The following is a 21,369-nucleotide window of genomic DNA, read 5'->3' on the forward strand; positions in this document are numbered from 1 at the left end:
ACCCTTCTCTGGAGAACAGTGGCTCAGTGGTCCTTATCCTTGAGAACAAAGAAACTGGGAGCCTACAGAAAAGCCTGAGGTTTCCATCCAATTCTCCTAAGCCTTTGACTATTTCTTTCCTTCTCTGCAGCTGTTTGGTCTGTAGGGTTTAAAATGCGTATCTCCTCCAACTTCCCTTACAACAGAGCAAAATAAGAACTGTAACAGTCATTTTTTTCATGTCTATCTAAAGATTTCTCTTCTTTTGCAATATTTTTGGAACATGCTGGACAATGAGGAATCATTCCTAAATGAGAATGGAAGATCTCAAAGACTCCAGAGATAGAGAGCTCTCTAAGATAAGCTGTCAGGACATCTTAGGACTCTTAGCCCAGCAAGCAAGCCCTTCTCAGTGACTTAAACATTGGGAAGGGGTAGGCCAAAGAGGCCATTTCCCGATTCAGCCAAAGTATCTGAGACCTTGGAGAGGAGTCCAGTCCTGGAACACTGTCTCATTTCTTGCTGCTTGTTTTATTATACTACTTATAGTGGCCGAGTTGCAAAGGAAGTAATGGAATCGAGTGCCAAGATCAAACGAGAGCCACCAGAAATACACAGGTAGGCTGCCAGGGGCTTCCCCCAAAACCAACTCCAGCTCAGATCCCGGAACCTCAAAAGAGCCAGCAGTTTGAGTACCGTGTCAATTCTGGCCACAAAGACTCCCAAAAGGGGAAGGAGAAGACGGAAGTGGGTGAAGAGACCCATCTCGGCTCAAGGTGTGGGGAAGTCTGATGCTGATATCCCTGAGCCTTGATGGAGAACGAGGGAGGGCAGGCTAACTGCAGACAGTACATCAGACCCAGGAGCCACCTTCCTAGGTAATTCTCTCCTGTCCTCTCAAGTCCTGAAATTGGTCATAGACCATGGAGGACGTGTCCAAGCAGCAAGATTTCATTGGTTCTTGAATTAGTCCATTACAGGAAGCCAGGGATAGCCTCACAGCCCTGTCACACTAGGTCAAATACAGTTTTGGGATCCGTGCTTCATATATAACTGTAAATTATGCATTTCTAGAAACCCATCTCCTAGAACCTGATAAGACCCAGAAAGAATATGATTGGCCAAGAGGGCAAGGGTTTGCCAACCAGTCTGACCTCTGGGAATGGGAGCATTACTGCCTGCCCCTTCACACAGAGCCCCCTTCCACCAGCAGCCTTTGTTGGAAGTCAGGGGAGGCTCCATATCGGTCTTCAGAAATATGTTCAGGAGTACTGCTTATCCTGGGCCCTACTCCCTGACAATCCTGCTCAGAGACCAGTGGCACCAGTGCCACACTAAAGAAAAGTTCAAGTGGGTCTGGGCTGTAAGGAGGTGTACCAGTTTGAAGCAGTGCCTCTCACTGGGATCCAGGGACTAAAGACAAAAAGCAGGTATTAAAGATTTAAAAAAACAAAACTTAATACAGCCAGGCTATTCCAGTAGCCGCCCCTCAACTCTGAGCCCTGACCACATGACTGTGGTCACATGCACTGAGTTAACAGATTTCTCTTTTTCTTTAACCTCAGAGCAGGCATGGTTCCCAGCCGCAGCTGTCCCTCCATAACCCATGGCCCAAGGCTGAGCAGTGTCCCCAGGACTCGGAGAAGAGCTGTTCACATCTCCATCATGGAAGGTGAGCCTGAGCTCTGGAGATGACCACGGAGTTCCTCCAAGTCGTGACTTGGACCAGTTCCTCTCAGGGACCTTGAAAAGAAGTGAATTTGCATTAGAGATGGCAGCAAGTTTCTCCAATGGTAGGGAGAAGGTTTCACCCAGTACATGGGAACACCAGCTGGGTGTCAGGTGAAAGGGAATCTCATCCAGCCTTGCCGAGAGCTGTTGTCCAGGAGGGGGTTATAGATCTGAGTATTGGGGTAGACCTTTGGGAGACGGTGTATGAGGACTCTACCAGGTTCCATGCAGTTCTAAAATTGCTTTCCATCAAGAGGCTTTTCACTTGTTTTCCAGATCTGACCAATCTCCACAGCTTAAAGGATCAGGGTGGCTGAGGCAGTTAACCGAGAAATGAAAACTCTCGATTCTGAAGCATCCCAATAGCTGCCACCACCTTCTACTTCAGTTGTAGAAATCTGTCCTCTTGCTATAGGAATTCTTTACATTGTCTCAGGCAATCCAACATGCCCCATGTCTCTCTACTCTTCCTTCCCATTGGTGGAGATGGCAAGAGAGACAAAGTCTGGGTATCTTCACTGAACTAGACAGCCCAGCGGCAGAGGCCAATACCTCTCCAGTCTCTGGGTAGTTAATACTGGCAGGAGACTCTTGGAATATTGCCCTCCAGCTGTTGTCACTGACCCAGCTTGCCCTGCAGGCTGGATACAGGTGTGACCTGAATGCTTTCATTCCCAGAGATGATGTTTTTGTAGGACCATGAAGATCTCAAGCAGCAGGAAACAGCAGTAGGATTGCTTCACACCTGTTTCTGTCCTGGAGGCTGGGGAGGGAAGGCCCTTTGCCCTTTCTGTGGGGATGCTGCTTGTTAATGAAAATGAAGAACAGCTCAGATTAGGAAGGACATCGCTCTGCTGCTCCCCTGGGAGGATCTCTGGGGTGCGTTTAGGATTTTAGGATGTGTCACTGACTCTGCACCACCTAAGTATGGTATATAACTACAGTCAAGGGGGTGAGAATCCTGGCTAGGCAACCACCATCGAGTGCCTTAATTATTTGAGTATCTTAGTTGCTCCATTTGTAAAGCAGGGACATCTTCCTTGCCTGCCCCATGGGTTGTGAGGAACCTAATGTATGCAGAAATATTTTAAAGAGATTAAAGTATTTACTGGGCAGGCAGCAAGCATAGTGCAAAGAGCCCTGGTCAGAAAGTCAAAGGTGAGGTTCAGATCAGAGCTCTGCTACGCACTTTCTGGGCAGGTTGCTTAACCTCTCTCAGTTTGTTTCCCCCACTGTAGAGCAGGATGTAGGTATGGGATGGTGCTTATAAACTACCAAGTATAATCGCTATGCAAGGTATGGAATTACTGAGGTTTGACCATCATGAGACAGCCTCCTGGTTTTTCCTCCTGTCTTAGGCTGAGCGGGAGAACTGAGCACAGCTCTCGCTGTCCCTCTTCTTTTGGGGTGTTCCTCTCAGGAAAGTGGAATGAATTTCTTCTCCTCTTTTGAGGAAACGTAACTTTCTCCCCTCTCTGGAGCCCTTCTTCCCATCCATCCTGAGGCTGAAGCCACCAGGCTCATCCCAAGGCTCCTGCAGATAGTCGAGTCTGCTGTCCTCCCAGAGAACAGCCACCCTTTGGGGGAAGCTGGCACTAAGGCAGGTATCAAATAGGAGAGGAACCTCATGCATTTCTGCTCACTGGCATACGGAAGAATATCCAGTAAAACCAGCATTCCCAGAAGAGGGAAGACTGAGGCTGTCTGTGTCGGGATACAACTCATATGGAGTTGCTGCCAAGCAGGGTTAGCGTAACAACTCAGAGGCGGAGTGAACTGTCCTCCTGCTCCCCCAAGACAAGCTGTGAGGCTGCCTCAGTTCCCAACCAGCTTGGCTGTGCCTCCAGCCTCCTCCTCCCAGAACCTATCTTCTCCCGTTGCACCAGCAGTAGGCTCCTCAACATCCAAAATAGTCACCCTTGCTTGCAAAATGTCAGGGGAGGGTGCAGTGGGGAGATTTCAGGAGGTGAAAGTTCAGCTGCACCATCTTGAGAGATGGAGTTTTGCCTGTAAAGCACCTAACACAACTGACTCGCACTGTCCATCCCAAGCAGGCTGAGGGGGATGTGATGGTGGCCTCAGAACAAAGGCACAAACCACCAAAACTCCCAGGAAGTTATGGACATTTGAAATTGGCTCATGCTCATCAGAGATTGTCTTTCCTGTAGTCCATATGGCCCATAAATTAACATCATAGAAACCATTTGCCGTTTCTGGGGGGAGAGCGTTGTTTGCTATCTCCAAAAGCAATGGGAAAAACTGCAAAAACATTAACATAACATTACTGTTTGAATGAAACCATGTAATCCCAATGAACTGGGACCCTTAAAAAGATGACTGTGCACTGGTTGGCCCTGTCCCCTGCTCTCAGGGATGCCAAGATAACACGTTATTGGCATAGGCATGAGCACGAGCTCAGGAATGTCGGTTCCTTTCACCCACTGTGCCCTGTGGGGCACCACTCAGCAGCAGGGCGCCAAATAGTGTAGAGCCCAGTGGTGGCTGGGCTACAGCCCATTTCCAGCCCCAGAGCCACCCAGCCCAAAGCCCACTGTCTCTAACTTCACATCCTGGATTTTCTGGGACAGTCCCAATTCCCCCTACTCTCCGGGATTGTTCCCTGCCCTCTCCCTCACCCCCTAAGAGGTCTGGGGCCCTTATACGGGCCTCTGGGAGACAGCTACCAGCTAGGGAAGCATTACTTTTTATGGCTCTAAGTGCTTCAGACTGAATCCAGTCCCCTGATAACGTTGGCCTCTCAGAGCCACTCCTTCCCAGCAGCTCTGCCTGCTCTGAGGCTCGCAGAGCCGACATTTCTCTCCAGCATAGGAGGCACTGCAAAGGGGCTGCCATGGTGTGGATCAGCAAAAACTCTTTCTCCTGAGTTGGTTTTCCGTCCTTTCCCTCTGTATCTCCCCTACCTGGCTGGTTTCCATGAGGAGATCAGCTGGTTTCCACTGAAGAAGTATCTGCCTTCCTGGGTCACCATGGGGAAGAGCCTGATTAAGATTCACACCAGAGTCCGCGTTCAGCTACGGTTGACTAATCACTGCCTTCGGCCCCTGAGTGTGCGCATCCTGAGGATGGGGCCCCGGCTCCAGGGTAGGCTCCTGACCACTGTGCACCCCAGCCCACTGGGAGCCACCTCTGGGGAAGGCAATCAGCTGGAGCACCTCCAAGGTAAAAAGACACTCTTGTGTTTTGCTATGCCCCTCACCCTGATCCCACCACCGCACCCACCCCATCCATCCCAGAATAACAGGTTTGATGAAGGGGTGAGGTGGGTGGTGGTTTCTAGTAAAACCTGAAGTTCTGTACAGGACTGACCCGACATAGGAATGATAACCTTCTAGGTGAGGTCTCTTGAGGGAACAAAAGACTAACATTTACTGAATAATTTTGTTTGTCAGGCACACCACTAGAAATGCATACATATCCATTATCTTGTTTACTGAGAGCACCAACAACTCAATATAATATGACTTCTGGTGTCCCTCTGATTTGTTCTCTCTGATGTCACAGCCTTTGCCTCTCTCCTTCCCTAGCAAGCTTAGGGCTGAATCGCAGGTGAAGCTAAGCTTGCATTGAAGTGCCTTCTGGCAACTAAGCTGGTCATGCTTTGGAAGATCTGGCAGTCAGAGCTTCCTTGTGAGGGGACAGCCTCTTGAAAGGGTGTGAGGTGCCCTCTGCAGGGGTGGTTGAGGTTCCAGAGAAAAGGGGACTGGAGGAGTGGTTGGGAAAGGAGCTGAGCCAGCAACCTGTGTGATCAGGGCCTGAAGGTTCCTGCTTTCTCAGGGACCTGTTACACACCCCCACGTACGTATGCCTCAAGCTGCACGTGTAGATGGGGGAATAAGGGAGGAACACTGGGGGAAAAAGAAATCAAAGTAGCATCAAGAGTTCTGGAACAAGGCACAGGCTCTTAATTTCATGTTATTTCACAACAGTTTTTTGGGCATTTGGGACCTAAATCTAAGGCAGGTGCAGGCTGTTGACTTAATTCATCCTGGCCCCTTGTTCCACTCCCCAGAATCCAACTACATGACTGTTAGCATCATGAAATAGAAAGAGGCTTGAATTCTGTCCTTGCCTTTGCCATTACCAACCAACCTCTGTAACCTCTCGCCCTCACTACTGCATGGAGTTGTTGAAAGGTAAAATGAAAGTGCTTTAAAAAGTTTAACACTTTATACAAATTTAAGATTTTAGCATAGGGACAAACAAAATATGACTAGGACCATGAGGAGTTTCTGGAAGCAGAAGCTGAGAGCTGTGGCAAGTATACTAATACTGAGGTGATGAGGAGTACAGCTGAGTAGTAGGGGGCTGCCATTGCCCTCACCCCCACCACTCCTTCATAACCGAAATTCCAGGATTCGTTCCTCTGAAGAATCCTTAACTGTGCCTATGCTGAGACAGGCCCCAGCAGGCTGAGCAGGCAGGCTGCCTGGGTACAAACGGCTGTGCCACAGGGGGGCCAAGGAAGATGCAACACACTATTTCCGAAAGGTCACTGACACCTTTTAAAATAGACCTGTGGGCTTCTGAAGCTAGCCCTGAACTGGAAAACTCCCTCAGCTCTGGTTAGGTCAAACCTTTACCTAGCTGGGAATCTGGTTCAGTCTGGGGCAGTCAGGGTGGACTTCAGAACAACAGAAGGGGACTGGCTTCTCTGTCATAGGCCACAAAGGCTGGGAGAGCCACTCTGGGACCACTATGATGGGCGGGACTGGAAAATGCAGACATTGAACCTGAAACAAGAAGCCATTTTCTTGGGAGCACTGTGATGTGGGCCACGCTCAGTGACTCTGAGCCCACCTCCTCTGGCCTGGGTGGCTGCTGTCTGGTTGAGGGAGTAGCCAGCTTCTGTTTTTCCCTACCAGAGCTTGAGTCCTGGAAAGAGAGAAATGTTCCATCTGAGAAAGTGAAGAGATAATGGGTAGTTTTAGGGACCAGAAGAGCCTTTCTCCTAAGAAATTTAAGAGAATCCCCCTCACCCAACAAGATCTTCTCAGAGACCACTCTGCACTCTGGGGTGTCTAAAGACAGGGCATCAGCCTTTTCTGGACCCAGCTCATTCTAAGGTGAAAAGAGAGGCAGCTGGCAAGGGGCTACCCCCCTTCTCCATCAGAGGGCACTTAGGAAGAGCAGACAGGGTTTTCACATCCCACAAGCTCAGGACAGCTAGAACTGGGAGGCTGAGGAGACTGACAGCAACTGCAGAAATCCAAAAGATGACCTCGTGACCTCACGGAGCTGTGTGCTGGGCTGTTAAAAGGACACTCAGCTCCAGAATCAGTATTGATGGGGTCCAGTTAGGCAAAACAGTCTCCTGCTCCCCGTTCTTGCCTCTCAAGGCCCTCAGCCCAAGGACTTCAGCTCCCTGAACCGGGGCCCTAGCTCTGGATCAGAGATAGTCTGCGGTTCAGATTCTCTTTCAAATTGGGGCTTACCAGGTCCAGGACACCAAAAGTAGGAAAGGCAGAATCTTTAACAAATCTGGCCAAAACCACAAGTAAAAACAAACCCCATGGCCACTCTGATTTCTGCTGCTTCTCTTGTCCTATTCTTGATACACTAAGACAGACTGCTGCAGAGGCCACCACTGCTGGTCACATGGAGTGTGCAGAGGGGCTTCCTCTTAAGACTTTAGTGACGAAATAAAACAGAATGAGTGCTGCCTCCACCTGACAGCAGAGTGTGCACTGGGACACAGAAAGCCTACTCGTGCTCCTTTTGCCTTTCCAGGCCTCGAGTCCCTACGGGACAGTGCGCATTCCACCCCGGTGCGTTCCTCCTCCCACGGGGACACCTTCCTGCCTCACGTGAGAAGCAGCCGGGCAGACAGCAATGAGCGAGTCGCCGTGATTGCAGACGAGGCCTACAGCCCTGCAGACAGCGTGCTGCCCACCCCCGTGGCTGAGCACAGCCTGGAGCTGATGCTGCTTTCCCGGCAGATCAATGGGGCCACCTGCAGCATCGAGGAGGAGAAGGAGTCTGAAGCCAGCACCCCAACTGCTGCAGAGGTGGAGGCCCTTGGGGGAGAGCTGAGGGCCCTGTGTCAGGGGCACAGCAGGCCAGAGGAGGAACAGGTGAATAAATTTGTTTTAAGTGTCCTCCGTTTGCTCCTTGTGACCATGGGACTCCTCTTTGTTTTGCTCCTCCTCCTGATCATCCTTACTGAGTCTGACCTTGACATTGCCTTTTTCCGCGATATCCGCCAGACCCCCGAGTTTGAACAATTCCACTATCAATACTTTTGTCCCCTCAGGCGATGGTTTGCCTGCAAAATCCGCTCAGTGGTGAGCCTGCTCATTGACACCTGAGAAGGCATGACTCCTAATAACTAGCCAGGTGGACCAAGGAGCCCGGCTACCCATTCCCAGCAATGGGACCCATCGCGGAACCATCGGCACATGTACCAAGTCCTCCTCTCATGACTCAAAGTCCACAGCCTAGGAGGGTCGTTTCCCAGAAGAAGAAAGGGATAGGCTCATGCCCTCTCTAAACAAACTGGGAAAACTCATTTCCTTCAGAGGTTCTTTCAAGAAAGGCTTGGCGACTCTGTTTCTCATCTTCCCAATTTGCAGGATAATTTTTGGTTTTTGAATTTTGATTTTTCATAGATGTGTATTATTTTGAAAGTATCAAATAAAAATTATTTATTTTACTATTACTGATTATCACAGTAGTGTCACCTAGCAGATAAGACACTAGTTGAAGACTAGAGAGCTGTTGTCTTCTGTGTTCTGCAGGAGCTTTCCTACTGGGTTCTAGCAGGCTCATCACTGCAGCCTCATGAGACACGCTAGGAGTCTGGACAATGGGGACTATCTAGGTTTTCTTGCCAGACAGAGCTTTTAAAAAAGTAAACATCCATGTAGAATGATTAAATGGACACTTGCTTCTTATGATGGTCTGAGTTGGATTTTCTTTTCCTTTTGTTTTTTCAAATCTGAGCAGAGTGGGCATCTGAAGGGACCACCGCTACAGCAAGCTGCAGCAGCAGGGGTGGGGTAAGTCTGTCCCCTTAGACTAGATCCTAGTGGGCGTCACCATGAGTTTTGTATAATGAACTTAGACTTCTGTGATTTTTTTCTGAAGAACCTCAAGACTTTTATTGTGCTCCAGAGGCATTAGATGAACTCGGTGGTGCCAGAGATAGGACTGTCAGAAATGTTGGACAGAGTGTAGTTAACAGAAAGCAGAACTAAGGTACCTGAGAAACTGCTGATATTCGGAGAACAGTACTTATTTTGTACACCTTCCCCCGACCCAAAAGACTATTTCAATTTATATTTTAACAACAAAATGTTATTTTCTTATCAATTCATATTTTGTTTTTACTTTATGGATTAAGAAAATAGAGCCTGATGAACTAAACGATGCAAGAAAGAAACTGATCCTGAGAATGAAAAGCTTCAGAAAATAGAATTCCAAGATCAACAAACAGCCTTGCAAGGGACCAGGAAAAGAATCTCTTTAAATAGGAGTTCTAAGAGATGCCTACAAAAGAAAGTGAATGTGGCAGAGACCAACACTTAAACACTTAGATGTAGAAATACTGCCCCCTAGGGTCATCCTGTGCATCAGGAAAATAAAAGCTGTAGGAAAGCACTCGCCATCCTTGCTGAGGGAAGTGTGGAAAGCATGCAGAAGCACAGCAGGTGAAGGGTGAGTGTGGGGTCTGAGGCCTGAGCTCTGCAATTCTTACAACCACTCACAAGATCTTGTTTTCATCTCAGGGAGAGATTCTAAGTCATCTGGGGCCTGAGGACTTAAGGACAGTTAGTCGAGATATTCCTGGGACCCACACAACAGTGGAGCAGCTGCTGGCACCCTATGATATTGGGCAGCCCCAAGTGCAAAACAGAACGAGTCGCTTGTAGATTTGCTCTCCCCTAGTTGTGTCCTGAGATGGCAGAACCATGTCCATGTATAGAATTAACAGCTATGGAATAAATGGCGTTTTTCTTTTTGGGGGGAGAAGGGGTAATGTTGCATAGTTTTAAATGCCCTTTCATCTAGACCAGGTGGCAAACAACTTCTATAAAGTGCCAGATAGTAAATAATTTATTTTTTGTTGGCCATACTCTGTGGCAACTACTCAACTCTGCCATTTTAGCACAAAAACAGCCATACAGATTCTAAACAAAGGAGCATGGCTGTGTTTCAAGAAAATTTTATTTATAAAAACAGACAACGAGCTGAATTTGGCCCATAGGCCATAATTTGCCAACCCCAATCTAGACAATAAAACTGCTCCTTACCAGTATGTTAGCAGAAAGAGTCAGCTCTGCTCCAATTCCTGACATGTGTTATAGATCCAGGACCATTTCTGGAACAGTGGAGGCTCTGGGATTGCTTGTATAAAGGGTGCTCGAACAACCAACCAGCAAAGAGATGTCCGATGCCAAGATGAGCAAGATCAAGTACTGGAATGCTAAAATGCGGCCAGAATCTACGAATGGAAGAGGGCCTGTCTGATCATTTCCATACCAGCAACAGTTTGGGCAGAATTACAAACATCTATTTACCAAGTGACAAGACAAACTGAGGGAGATCCTAATAAAGATTAGGGATCGCTTAGAACCAACTAGCCACTGCCACTTGTCATCTACACAGGAAAGGCTTTATTTAGCACAGGAGTGAAGTGAAAAGTAGACTCAGAGATGAAAAGGCTGTCAGGAGATAGGGGGCTGGTATTAACCTGGATATCTACTGTCTTATGCAACATAGCAGCTTACCTTTAGCGTAGTGTTCCTACCTCAGTCTGTAGAAAACGGTGTTTCTATGCAGTGAGTGGTAGCCTCAACTGACCTTTCATATTCACATTAAAGAAAGAGGTAGTACTCCATTTCCTGGTACATTACTTGTGTCTAGAGTTCTAACAGTACAACAGTCCATACCACTTCCAACAGCTGGATTTTGCTCTCTGAACAGAAGCTTTCAGGTTATTTTTTTCCAGAGCTTATCCCAGAAAATACAGATAGAAAAGTTTCCTTCAATTTGCTTTTCAAATAGTGCTTGAATAACAAACCTCCTTTGTTGATGACTAGTCTTTTTTGGTATCTCCTCCATCATTAAATATTGTTCAAGTTTTTAACCTGGTTTTACTGTGTTCTACTATGTCTCCCATTTTCTCTCAAAATTAGTTTGATCTCATTGTAGAAAAAGCAATGGTTTCCATAGCTTCATCTATCAGAGGAAATAAAACTCTCACTAAAGAATAGTATACTGCATCTTTAAGCAGTAGAGGGTAAACTACCTGCAAATGTGAATTTCTTAGTTTCATTAAAAAATAGTTGTTAACTTTTTGTGTGCCAAAAATTCTAAGTTACATTTTCCTTCAAAGCAATGTACTTTTTTCTACATATGCAGTATGTAGTTAGCATAAAATCATTGGTGCCATGAAAATTATTTTTAAATTTAAATAAATATTTAAATATCATAAGAGTGGACTCTTTATTTTTTAACTTATAGCCGTCTCGCTTTCTCCTCCTTAAAGTTACCAACACATAGATAAAAGGACACCAGTGGGATTTACACAGCTGACTGCTGTTCACAACTGGAATCATTTTGTTTATATCCATCTGTTTCCTTGTCCCTTCCCCCAAAATAAATTCTATTAGGAATTTAGAAGCTACAACTGTGAAGTAATTTTAGGGATGAATTTGACCTCATTTTTCTGATGAGTTTAACCTTAGGAAAATCGCTTCTTGGTTTCAGTTAGTCTTAGAGACCAAAATAGAATCTAGATGTTCCAGCTTCTAGACCAGTGTTCTTACTCAAGCCTGGAACAAGACGGAGAATAGAAAACACTTCCAATAGAGGGAATAGAACGCTATCACCACTACAGTAACCTCATATTTACAATTTACAAAATACATTCCTATTACGTTATCTCATCTAATTATGTAACCATCTCTCTCTGGCTATGGAACTGGTAATGGTCTTCTAAATTCCATGAGGATAAAAGGTGAAACAAGGGTCTGCTGTGCTACTTATTATCTAATCTGTTTTCAATTCTACCTGCCCTCCAATCCTCCATTCTGCTGTCAGGTCATCTTACTAAAGCACTGTTTTTTTAATGACAAAAGTCTTTTCTTAAAGTGATCTGAAGGGTAAAAAGCATAAGAACCACTGGATGTGAGTGTTTCCCATGATCCTACAGATTCACAGCAGCTATGCTTTGGACACCTAATAAGGACTCAGCTACAGACACATCCTTTCGGGGCTCTAGTACCCACTGCCTCTGCTCAGGGTTCCTCAGCCATAACCAAGCCCCTTTGCACCTGAACACACTTCTGATTTTTAGCTCATGAATAGGCTTCCCCTATGAACCCCTATGAACTTGCTGATGGAGGAGTAAAACAGGCAAAAGATACTTGTAAAACACTTCCTCTTGCACAGCTTCCATTTTAGGAAAAGATATATGTTAAAATGTTTTACTCCTCACTCTGTGTAACTGTGCCAAATGTTATCTTCCTCACAAAAGTCCACCTTTTCCTTTGAAAATCCAAACATTTACAGCCAAATAAACTAGAATATGAGTCTATGCTGTCTTGGAACTAAAACTCATTACTAGCCATCAATACCATACTAAAAAGGAAAAACCAAAAAAACATTGTAAGTCAGAAGGGACAGTCTAACCGGACACCTAAGTAAGTTTGGGGAATCTTGGCACATATTTCTTCCTCAGGTTTGAACGGAAGGCACCATGTGTCTGCCCTCCTCCCCTTTCCACGTACTGTACACTGGCTGAAAGGATTTAAATCTTTCTTTGTATCCACAGCTCTAAAGTTCCCTGCTTTTCTGAAGAACTGCCTTTGCGTAGTTTTCTCTGTGGAAGGGAAACTCACTCAAAGGACAGAATACTAAAATATGACATAAGCAACTTAGATTCAATCAACCCCTAATCCTTTGCAGTCTCTCCTAGTCTGACCAAGTCTCTGTCCACCCAAAATGAGAATCATCTCCTTTCTCCTTAAAGACATGTAAAAAAAAATGGGGGCATTTCAAAGAAAATAACTCAAGTGGAATTCAGAGCTGACATGTTTAAGAGATATCATAAAGGCCAACTTACAAAAAAAGGTTTATCCCAAAGGGAGAGATCCATCATAATACACCTATAATTACAGAAGCCACACAGCTTTAGGCGAGTCTCTGGGAGAAGTACCTTTCACAACAGATTACAGTTTAAGGATGTCCTAAGGGAGACAGTTTTCCTTTATGTGCTTTCTAGATTTAAACAATTAGTCCATTATAGAGCTTATCACCGAGAAACAAGTCCCTGCTCACTCTCCTTGCTTCCTGCACTGCCTCAAGAAGATAAAACTCTATTAAGTAGAATTGGATATAAATAGCACGGTTTATGAAGCTACAATAGCAAAATAAATCACAAAAGTGAGAAACATGAAGAATTTGCTAACATTTATTGCAGAAGCTAGGCAATTACCACCAAGTAGTCAAAGCTTAAATGATGGTACTAATTTAATTGAGAGTAGTTTTCAACATCTTAAAAAAAGAACAATTGCCATAGAACTAGCCACTCCAGACCTGTAAAATTAAGTGGGGTAGAAGAGAAAGGGAGCCTAAAGGCTTTATTTACTATTTCCAGGACAGTTTAAATATAACTCAACCTCACTGAGCTTTACTTTTCATTTCATAAATTAATACAGGCATATCTCAGAGATATTGTGGGTTCAGTTCCAGACCACCACAATAAAGCAAGTATCACAATAAAGCAAGTCACATGAATTTTTTGATTTTCCAGTGCAAATAAAAGTTATGTTTGTACCATACTGTAGTCTATTAAGAATGCAATACCATTATGTCTAAAAAAAAATGTACATGCCTTAATTTAAAAATACTTCATTACTAAAAAATGCTAACCATCATCTGAGACTTCAGTGAGTAGCAATCTTTTTGCTGGTGAAGGGTCTTGTAAAAAAGCTCAATAAAGTGAAGCAAAATAAAATGAGTATGCCTGTGTTTCCATCTTGCTTATCAATTCGTGTACTCATATCACCAAGAAAACAGAGAACTCCTATTCCTTATAAACATCCACAACCTATTAATAAACTAAGCCTCAAGACACTTAGATTTTCATTATAGAGAAAATTATAAATGTCACTTTATTTCTGTGATATACAATTATAAGAAGATGATATTTCCTCTTAGAATTCAAACATATTGCCGAAGCTGTTTACAATAGTCCTTCTGTAGTAGTTAGCAATGAAGAACAAAAAGACAGGCAATGTCGCATGGTAATATTAATCATTGATTTAGGAATTCCCCTTCCAACAACAGATACATTCAAATTTTGCTATAACTTCTGAAAAAAGAATTTTATGAAGAAATGCCACAAGTGGTATTTCATAACATTTCTCCAAAATATGAATAGGAATGAAGGTATTCACTTAACAGGCTGTTGAATCTCCTCTGGAAAGTTTAAAAACAAGGAGAGAGAAGGCTATCTGGGGCCTTCAAAGGCAGGAACTTTCACTTCTTTTTTAAGATTTTATCTTTTCCTTTTTCTCCCCAAAGCCCTCCGATACATAGTTGCATATTCTTCGTTGTGGGTGCTTCTAGTTGTGGCATGTGGGACGCTGCCTCAGCGTGGTTTGATGAGCAGTGCCATGTCCGCGCCCAGGATTCGAACCAACGAAACACTGGGCCGCCTGCAGCGGAGCGCGTGAACTTAACCACTCGGCCACGGGGCCAGCCCCAGGAACTTTCACTTCTTTAACCATGACCCACAGTACCACAGAAATAAACACATTTTACATCAGAATATACATATTCAAATATACCTACAAAGATGCATATGTAACTAAGTTTCACAAAACCATACTTAATGTTTTCCATTCTTTACTATTTCTTTCCTTTTCATTTTTTTAAACACTGGCCAGGGCCACTAAATTGATTTTGTGTGCATAGCTACAACCCATAGTCTGGACAACACTGGTCTGAGGTGATGTCACACTGGATTACAGGGATCTGACAGATCCAAACCCTGTGCCTAGGAGGCCTGGGATTCCTGGGCTGTGTCTCAGGAGCTATAGAGAGGAGGGGGGTGGAAAGGGTCAGTACACACAGACCCAGGCCCTGCCCAAGTGAACCAAAGCTTCTCAGCAATTATCTTGGGATTTCACGTAAGATTTAACTTAGAGGCAGGGGCAAAAAGAGCTCTTGATTTAAAAAATTAAGTTTCAAAATCACTGAGTTAGATGACCTTTCAGGACCCCTTCCAGTGAGTGTCTAGAAATAAATGTTCATTCTGAACTATAAAATAAACCAACAAATCTATATATTACTATAGAATCACAACCACATCATGAGACCACAAAAACTTTTAATACTGATCATTCAAAGCTTTATAATTTATAATATTAGAATTTTTCTACATAGTGCCAGATTAAAAGTGCTGAAGGCATCACAGCATCCCCTTAAATTCTGTCCCCATCCTGTGGAAACACCTCTAAGGCTTCTCCCTTACTAAAAGTACATTCTGCTCATAGTTCTTATTAATAAAGCAATCTTATATTTGCTAAATAGAACATATTACTAAGTAAACAGACTAAGCCACATGAATTACTAGGCTCCTTAGACACTGATTAATTTGAACAAATTGGCATTGCTAAACTTTTAACTCAGCAACTTCCTTAATTCATAAAAACATGTATCCTCCCACTGGAATTACCTCCAGCCAAAATATACCGAGTTGGGTGCATAGCATTGATGGAACACACAGAGACAAGGCATTCTCCACCAAGAAAAGAATGCACCTGCTTTCCTGTCTCATGGAAGATTTCTACCCGTCGTGGATGGGCCATGCTGCCAACTATGACACAGTCTTCCTGTTTAGGGTCCCACACAGCTCGGAACCTGGTCAGCCATCGCCCAGTGATGGTGTTGTGCCTAGTGAAAAAAAAATTTTTTTAAACACAAATACATAAAGATACATGCACCCCTATGTTCATCTCTGCGTTATTCACAATAGCCAAGACTTGGAAGCAACCTAGGTGCCCATCAAGGGACAAATGAATAAAGATGATGTGGTATATATACACAATGGAATACTACTCAGACATAAGAAATGATGAAATCTGGCCATTTGTGACAACATGGATGGACCTTGAGGGTATTATGCTAAGTGAAATAAGTCAAGAGGGAGAAAGTCAAATACCATATGATCTCACTCATAAGTAGAAGATAAAAACACACACACACATAGCAACAGAGATTGGATTAGTGGTTACCAGAGGGGAACGGGGGAGGGAAGAAGGCGAAAGGGGTGATTAGGCACATGTGTGTGGTGATGGATTATAGTCTTCGGGTGGTGAACATCATGTAATCTACACAGAATTCGAAACATATTATGATGTACATGGGAAAAAAATACATAAATAACATACAATAAAGTATAGATTATAACTGTAAAAAAAATTTTTTTTAAAGGATAGTAAGTGTGAAATAACTCAAGGTTGCAATGGGCAGAGGGTAAAGATGGCACTGCTCCTAAATGCTGGTTTTCTCTGCCAAGTTTCTTCTCATTGAGTTACTGAGTTACCATCAACCTAATCTTATCCTTCCTACAAAACTGAAACTCAGAACAGAGGCAATATTGGGGGTTAAGTTCGCATGCTCTGCTTTGGCAGCCTAGGGTTTTGCCAGTTCAAATCCTGGGCACGGACATGGTACCTCTCGTCAAGCCATGCTGAGGTGGCATCCCACATGCCACAAATAGAAAGACCCACAACTGAAAATACACAACTATGTACCGGGGGGCTTTGGGGAGAAAAAGGAAAAATAAAATCCTTAAAAAAAAAAAGGAACAGGGACAATGTCTTCTGCATTTTTGAATCTCCAGTGAGTACAGTGGTTTGTGCTCAACGGATGGTCATTAAGTGTCTATTGAAATGGCGCCTTTTTTTGTTCACTATTTCCTAGCTCAATGGACTCCCCTCCTTTTTTTAGCACAAATAGAAGAAGCCCTAGAAATAAGAAATAGATAACCTATTGCTGTTTTAATAGGATCTATTTCCCATATTTATATTCCCCTGATAACCAAACTCTGAAATCATTTTATACTCCATACAACTTTAAAGTAAAAAATACATTTGAGGCACAAAGAAGAAATCACAAGGGAGATTAGAAAATATCTGCAAACAAATGAAAATGAAAACAAAACATACCAAAATTTATGGCATGCTATAAAAGCAATACTAAGAGGGAAATTTATCACAGTAGACACATTAAAAAAGAAGAAATCTCAAAATCAACAACCTAACTATACCTCAAGGAACTAGAAAAAGAAGAAAAAACTAAATCAAAAGTTAGCAGAAGAAGGAAATTATAAAGATTAGAGCAGAGATAAATGAAACAGAGGATAGAAAAACAATAGAAAAAATAAACAGTTTTTTGAAAAGATAAACAAAATTGGCAAGCCCTTAGCTAGATTAAGAAAAAAATAAAAAAATAAAAAATAGGGCCAGCCTCATGGCCCAGTGGCTAAGCTTGCACACTTTGCTTCCACAGCCCAGGGTTTTACTGGTTCAGATCCTGGGTACAGATATGGCACTGCTTATCAAGCCATGCTGAGGCGGCATCCCACATGCCACAACTAGAAGAACCCACATCTAAAAATATACAACTATGGGGGCCGGCCCCATGGCCGAGTGGTTCAGGTCACGCGCTTCACTTCGGTGGCCCAGGATTTCGCTGGTTTGAATCCAAGGCGCAGACACGGCACCGCTCATCAGGCCATGCTGAGGTGGCATCCCACAGGCCACAACTAGAAGGACCCACAAGTGTAATATACAACTATGTACCAGGGAGCATTGGGGAGAAGAAGAAAAAATAAAATCTTTTAAAAAATAAATAAAAAATAAAAATATACAACTATGTACTGGGCTTTGGGGAGACAAAGGAAAAAAAATAAAATCTTTAAAAAGAGAAAACATAAATAAGTAAAAACCCAGAAACGAAAGAGGGCATATTACAACTGATGTCACAGAAATAAAAAGGATCATAAGAGATTACCATGAACAATTATACGGCAACAAACTGGATAACCTAAGAAGAAATGGATAAATTTCCAGAAACATACAACTTACAAAGACTGAATCATGAAGAAACAGAAAATCTATAGACATCTAACTAGTAAAGGGATTAAAACAGTAATCAAAAACCTCCCCCAAACAAAGAAAAGCCCAAGACCAGAGGGCTTCACTGGAGAATTTTACCAAACGTTTAAAGAAGAATTAACACCAATGCTCCTCAAACTCTTCCACAGAATTGATGAAGAAGGAACACTTTTAAACTCATTCTGTGAGGCCAAAGCTACTCTGTTCCCAAAACCAGACAAGGACTCTACAAGAAAGGAAAACTACAGAGTAAAATCCCTGATGAACACTGACGCAAAAATCCTCAACAAAATACTACAAAACCAAATTCAATAGCACATTAAAAGAATTATACACCATAACCAAGTTGGAATTATACCTGTAATGCAAAGATGGTTCAACATACAAAACTCAATTAATGTAGTATACCACATTAACAGAATAAAATATGATCATCTCAACTGATGTAAACAAATCATTTGACAAAATTCAATACCTTTACATGATAAAAAACATTCAACAAACTAGGAATAGAAGAAAATTATCTCAACACAATAAAGGCCATATGCGAAAAGCCCACAGGCAACATACTAAACTCAAGACTGAAAGCTTTGCCTCTAAGATCAGAAAAAAGGCAAGGATACCTACTCTCACTATGTCTATTCAACATAGGACTGGAAATCTGATAGGACTAGAAAACCGTGTAGGACTAGAGACACTGATCTGCCTAACTTCCAGAGGTTCACAAGTGCACAGGTAACCAGATCCTGCACATGAGGTGTCACCATTAAACCAACAAGCACTGGCAACTAGTCAATTAGACAAGAAAAAGAAATGAAAGGCATCCAAATTAGAAAGGAAGAAGTAAAACTACCTGTTTGTATGACATGATCTTTTTCTTTTTTTAAGATTGGCCCTGAGCTAACATCTGTGGCCAATCTGTTTTTTTCTTCTTATTCTTCTCCCCAAATCCCCCCAGTACATAGTTGTATATTCTAGTTGTAGATCCTTCTAGTTCTGCTATGTGGGACGCCACCTCAGCATGGCTTGATGAGTGGTACTAGGTCCATGCCCAGGATCCAAAACGGCAAAACCCCAGGATGCCAAAGTGGAGTGTGTGAACCCAACCACTTGGCCACAGGGCCAGCCCCTGACAAGATCTTTCATGTAGAAAATCCTAAAAATTTCACACACACACAAAAAACTGTTAAAATGAAAATGATTTCAGCAAAGTTGCAGGATACAAAAATCAACACACAAAAATCAGTTACATTTTCTACACACTAACAATGACTAATTCAAAATGGAAATTAAGAAAACAATCCCATTTACGATAGACTCTAAAAGAATAAAATACTTCAGAATAAATTTAACCAAAGAGATGAAAGATTTGTACACTAAAAACTATAAAACATTACTAAAGCAAATCAAAGAACATACAAATAAATGGAAAGACATCATGTTCATGGAGTGGAAGACTTAATATTGTTAAAATGTCCATACTACCCAAAATGATCTAGAGAGTCAATGCAATTCCTATCAAAATCCCAATGGTATTTTTTGCATAAATAGGGAAAAAGCCTAAAACTGAAATAGAAGCTCAAGGGACCATGAATGCCAAAACAATCTAAAAAATGAAAAACACAATTCGGGACCTCACACTTCTTGATTTCAAAACATACTACAAAGCAACAGTAATCAAGGCAATGTGGTATTGGCATAAAGACAGACATACAGACCAATGGAACAGAACGGAAAGCCCAGAAATAAACCCTCATGTATGTGATCAAATGATCTTCAACAAGGGTGCCAACACCACACAATGGGGAAGGGATAGTCTCTTCAACAAATGAAGAAATTTCCCTCGTGCTGGGAAAACTGGATATCCACATCCAAAAGAACGAAGTTGGACAGTAACCTTACACGATATACAAAAATTAACTCAAAATGGGTTAAAGACCTAAACATAACACCTAAAACTATAAAACTCCTAGAAGAAAACATAGGGGCAAAGCTTTAGGACATTGGATTTGTCAATGATTTCTTGGATATGACACCAAAAGCACAGGCAACAAAAGTAAAAATAGACAAATAGGACCACATCAAACTGAAAAACTCTGTGCATCAAGGGAAACAATCAACAGAGTGAAAAGGCAACCTACAGAATGGTAGAAAATATTTGTAATCATATATTTAATAAGGGTTAACATGCAGAATATGTAAGGAAGTCCTATAACTTAACAACAAAAATGACAATTCAAAAATGGGCAAAAGACTTGAATAGACAATTCTCCAAAGAAAATATACAAATAGCCAACAAGCGTATGAAAAGATATTCAACATCACTAATGATTCAAGAAATGCAAATCAAAACCACAATGAGATATTACCTCACGCTCATTAGGATAATCACTAACAAAATAAGAGAAAACAAGAGTTGATGAATATAAATAAAAATTAGAACCCTAGTGCAGTGTTGGTGGGAGTGTAAAACTGTGCAGCCGCTATGGAAAAACAGTATGGAGGTTCCTCAAAAAATTAAAAATAGGATTACCATATGATCCATCAAAATCTTCCTTCTGGGTGTATAACCAAAAGAATTCAAAGCAAGATCTTAAAGAGATATTTGCACACCCATGTTCACTGTAACATTATTCACAATAGCCAAGAGGTAGAAACAATCCAAATGTCCATCAACAGATGAATAGATAAAGAAAGCGTGGTATATACATTCCATACATACAATGGAATATTATGCAGACTTAAAAAAAGGGAGGAGATTCTGTCACATGCTAGAATATGGATGAACATGGAGGACATTATGCAAAGTGAAATAAGCCAGTTACAAAATGACAAATACTGTATGATACCACTCATATGAAGTATCTGAAGTAGTCAAAATCATAAAAATGGAAAGTAGTAGACAGATGGTTGCCAACGTCTGGGAGAAGAGGGAAGGAGGAATTAATGTTTAATGGGCAGAGAGTTTCAGTCGTGCAAGATGAAAAAGTTCTAGAAATCTCTTGCACAACAACGTGAATACACCTAACACTACTGAACTGTACACTTACAAATGGCTAAGATGGTGAATTTGTTATGTATTTATAACCACAACTAAAAATAAAATAATTTTAAAAAATACATTTGGGGCTCTTTACAGCTCTCCAAAGCAAAAAGAAAAGTACTGTTCTTTTCTTCTCTATACCTTAATATCATTTACAACCCTTTCTTATTAAAGAAGTATGGACTACAGAGAACCACATTTCCCACTGCCACGCAATGATCCTATCTTTAATGAAAATTCTTACTGACCCCAGAATCATCACCCTAATTTTTTAAAATACACATTAGAAACCAATATACTAGTTTGAAAAAGGAAATGAAAGGGGGAAATTTGTGAAAAAGGAAATGAACATACTTAAATATAGCCTCTACAGACTACAAACCTCATGAAGCAACAATCAACATATACTGTATACCCTGTCGCCAACTTCATAAATATTACTAAAGAGGGATGTCTCGGAAGAAG

At 42.4% G+C, this 21,369-nt stretch overlaps 2 protein-coding genes across 6 annotated transcripts in view; one reads left to right on the top strand and one right to left on the bottom strand.

Annotated features, from left to right (window-relative positions):
- FRMD5 (FERM domain containing 5) overlaps positions 1–11,161 on the top strand; it is a 300,493-nt gene extending 289,332 nt beyond the window's left edge. The window contains 5 exon segments of the mRNA XM_070581974.1: positions 529–597; positions 1,545–1,651; positions 7,459–7,802; positions 8,674–8,709; positions 8,711–11,161. Of these exon segments, the coding sequence (XP_070438075.1) occupies positions 529–597; positions 1,545–1,651; positions 7,459–7,802; positions 8,674–8,709; positions 8,711–8,749 (595 nt within the window). The 3' untranslated portion in view covers positions 8,750–11,161.
- Positions 11,162–13,128: 1,967 nt separating this feature from the next.
- WDR76 (WD repeat domain 76) overlaps positions 13,129–21,369 on the bottom strand; it is a 59,653-nt gene continuing 51,412 nt past the window's right edge. For 4 of the 5 annotated variants that reach the window (XM_070581935.1, XM_070581924.1, XM_070581927.1 and 1 more), the window contains one exon: positions 13,129–15,633. In XM_070581935.1, the coding sequence (XP_070438036.1) occupies positions 15,378–15,633 (256 nt within the window). In that variant the 3' untranslated portion in view covers positions 13,129–15,377. The remainder of the gene's footprint in view (positions 15,634–21,369) is intronic. The other variant, XR_011528958.1, reaches the window with a different exon arrangement.

The sequence above is a fragment of the Equus przewalskii genome, chromosome 1, assembly GCF_037783145.1.
Source record: "Equus przewalskii isolate Varuska chromosome 1, EquPr2, whole genome shotgun sequence".
Taxonomy (NCBI): Eukaryota; Metazoa; Chordata; class Mammalia; order Perissodactyla; family Equidae; genus Equus; species Equus przewalskii.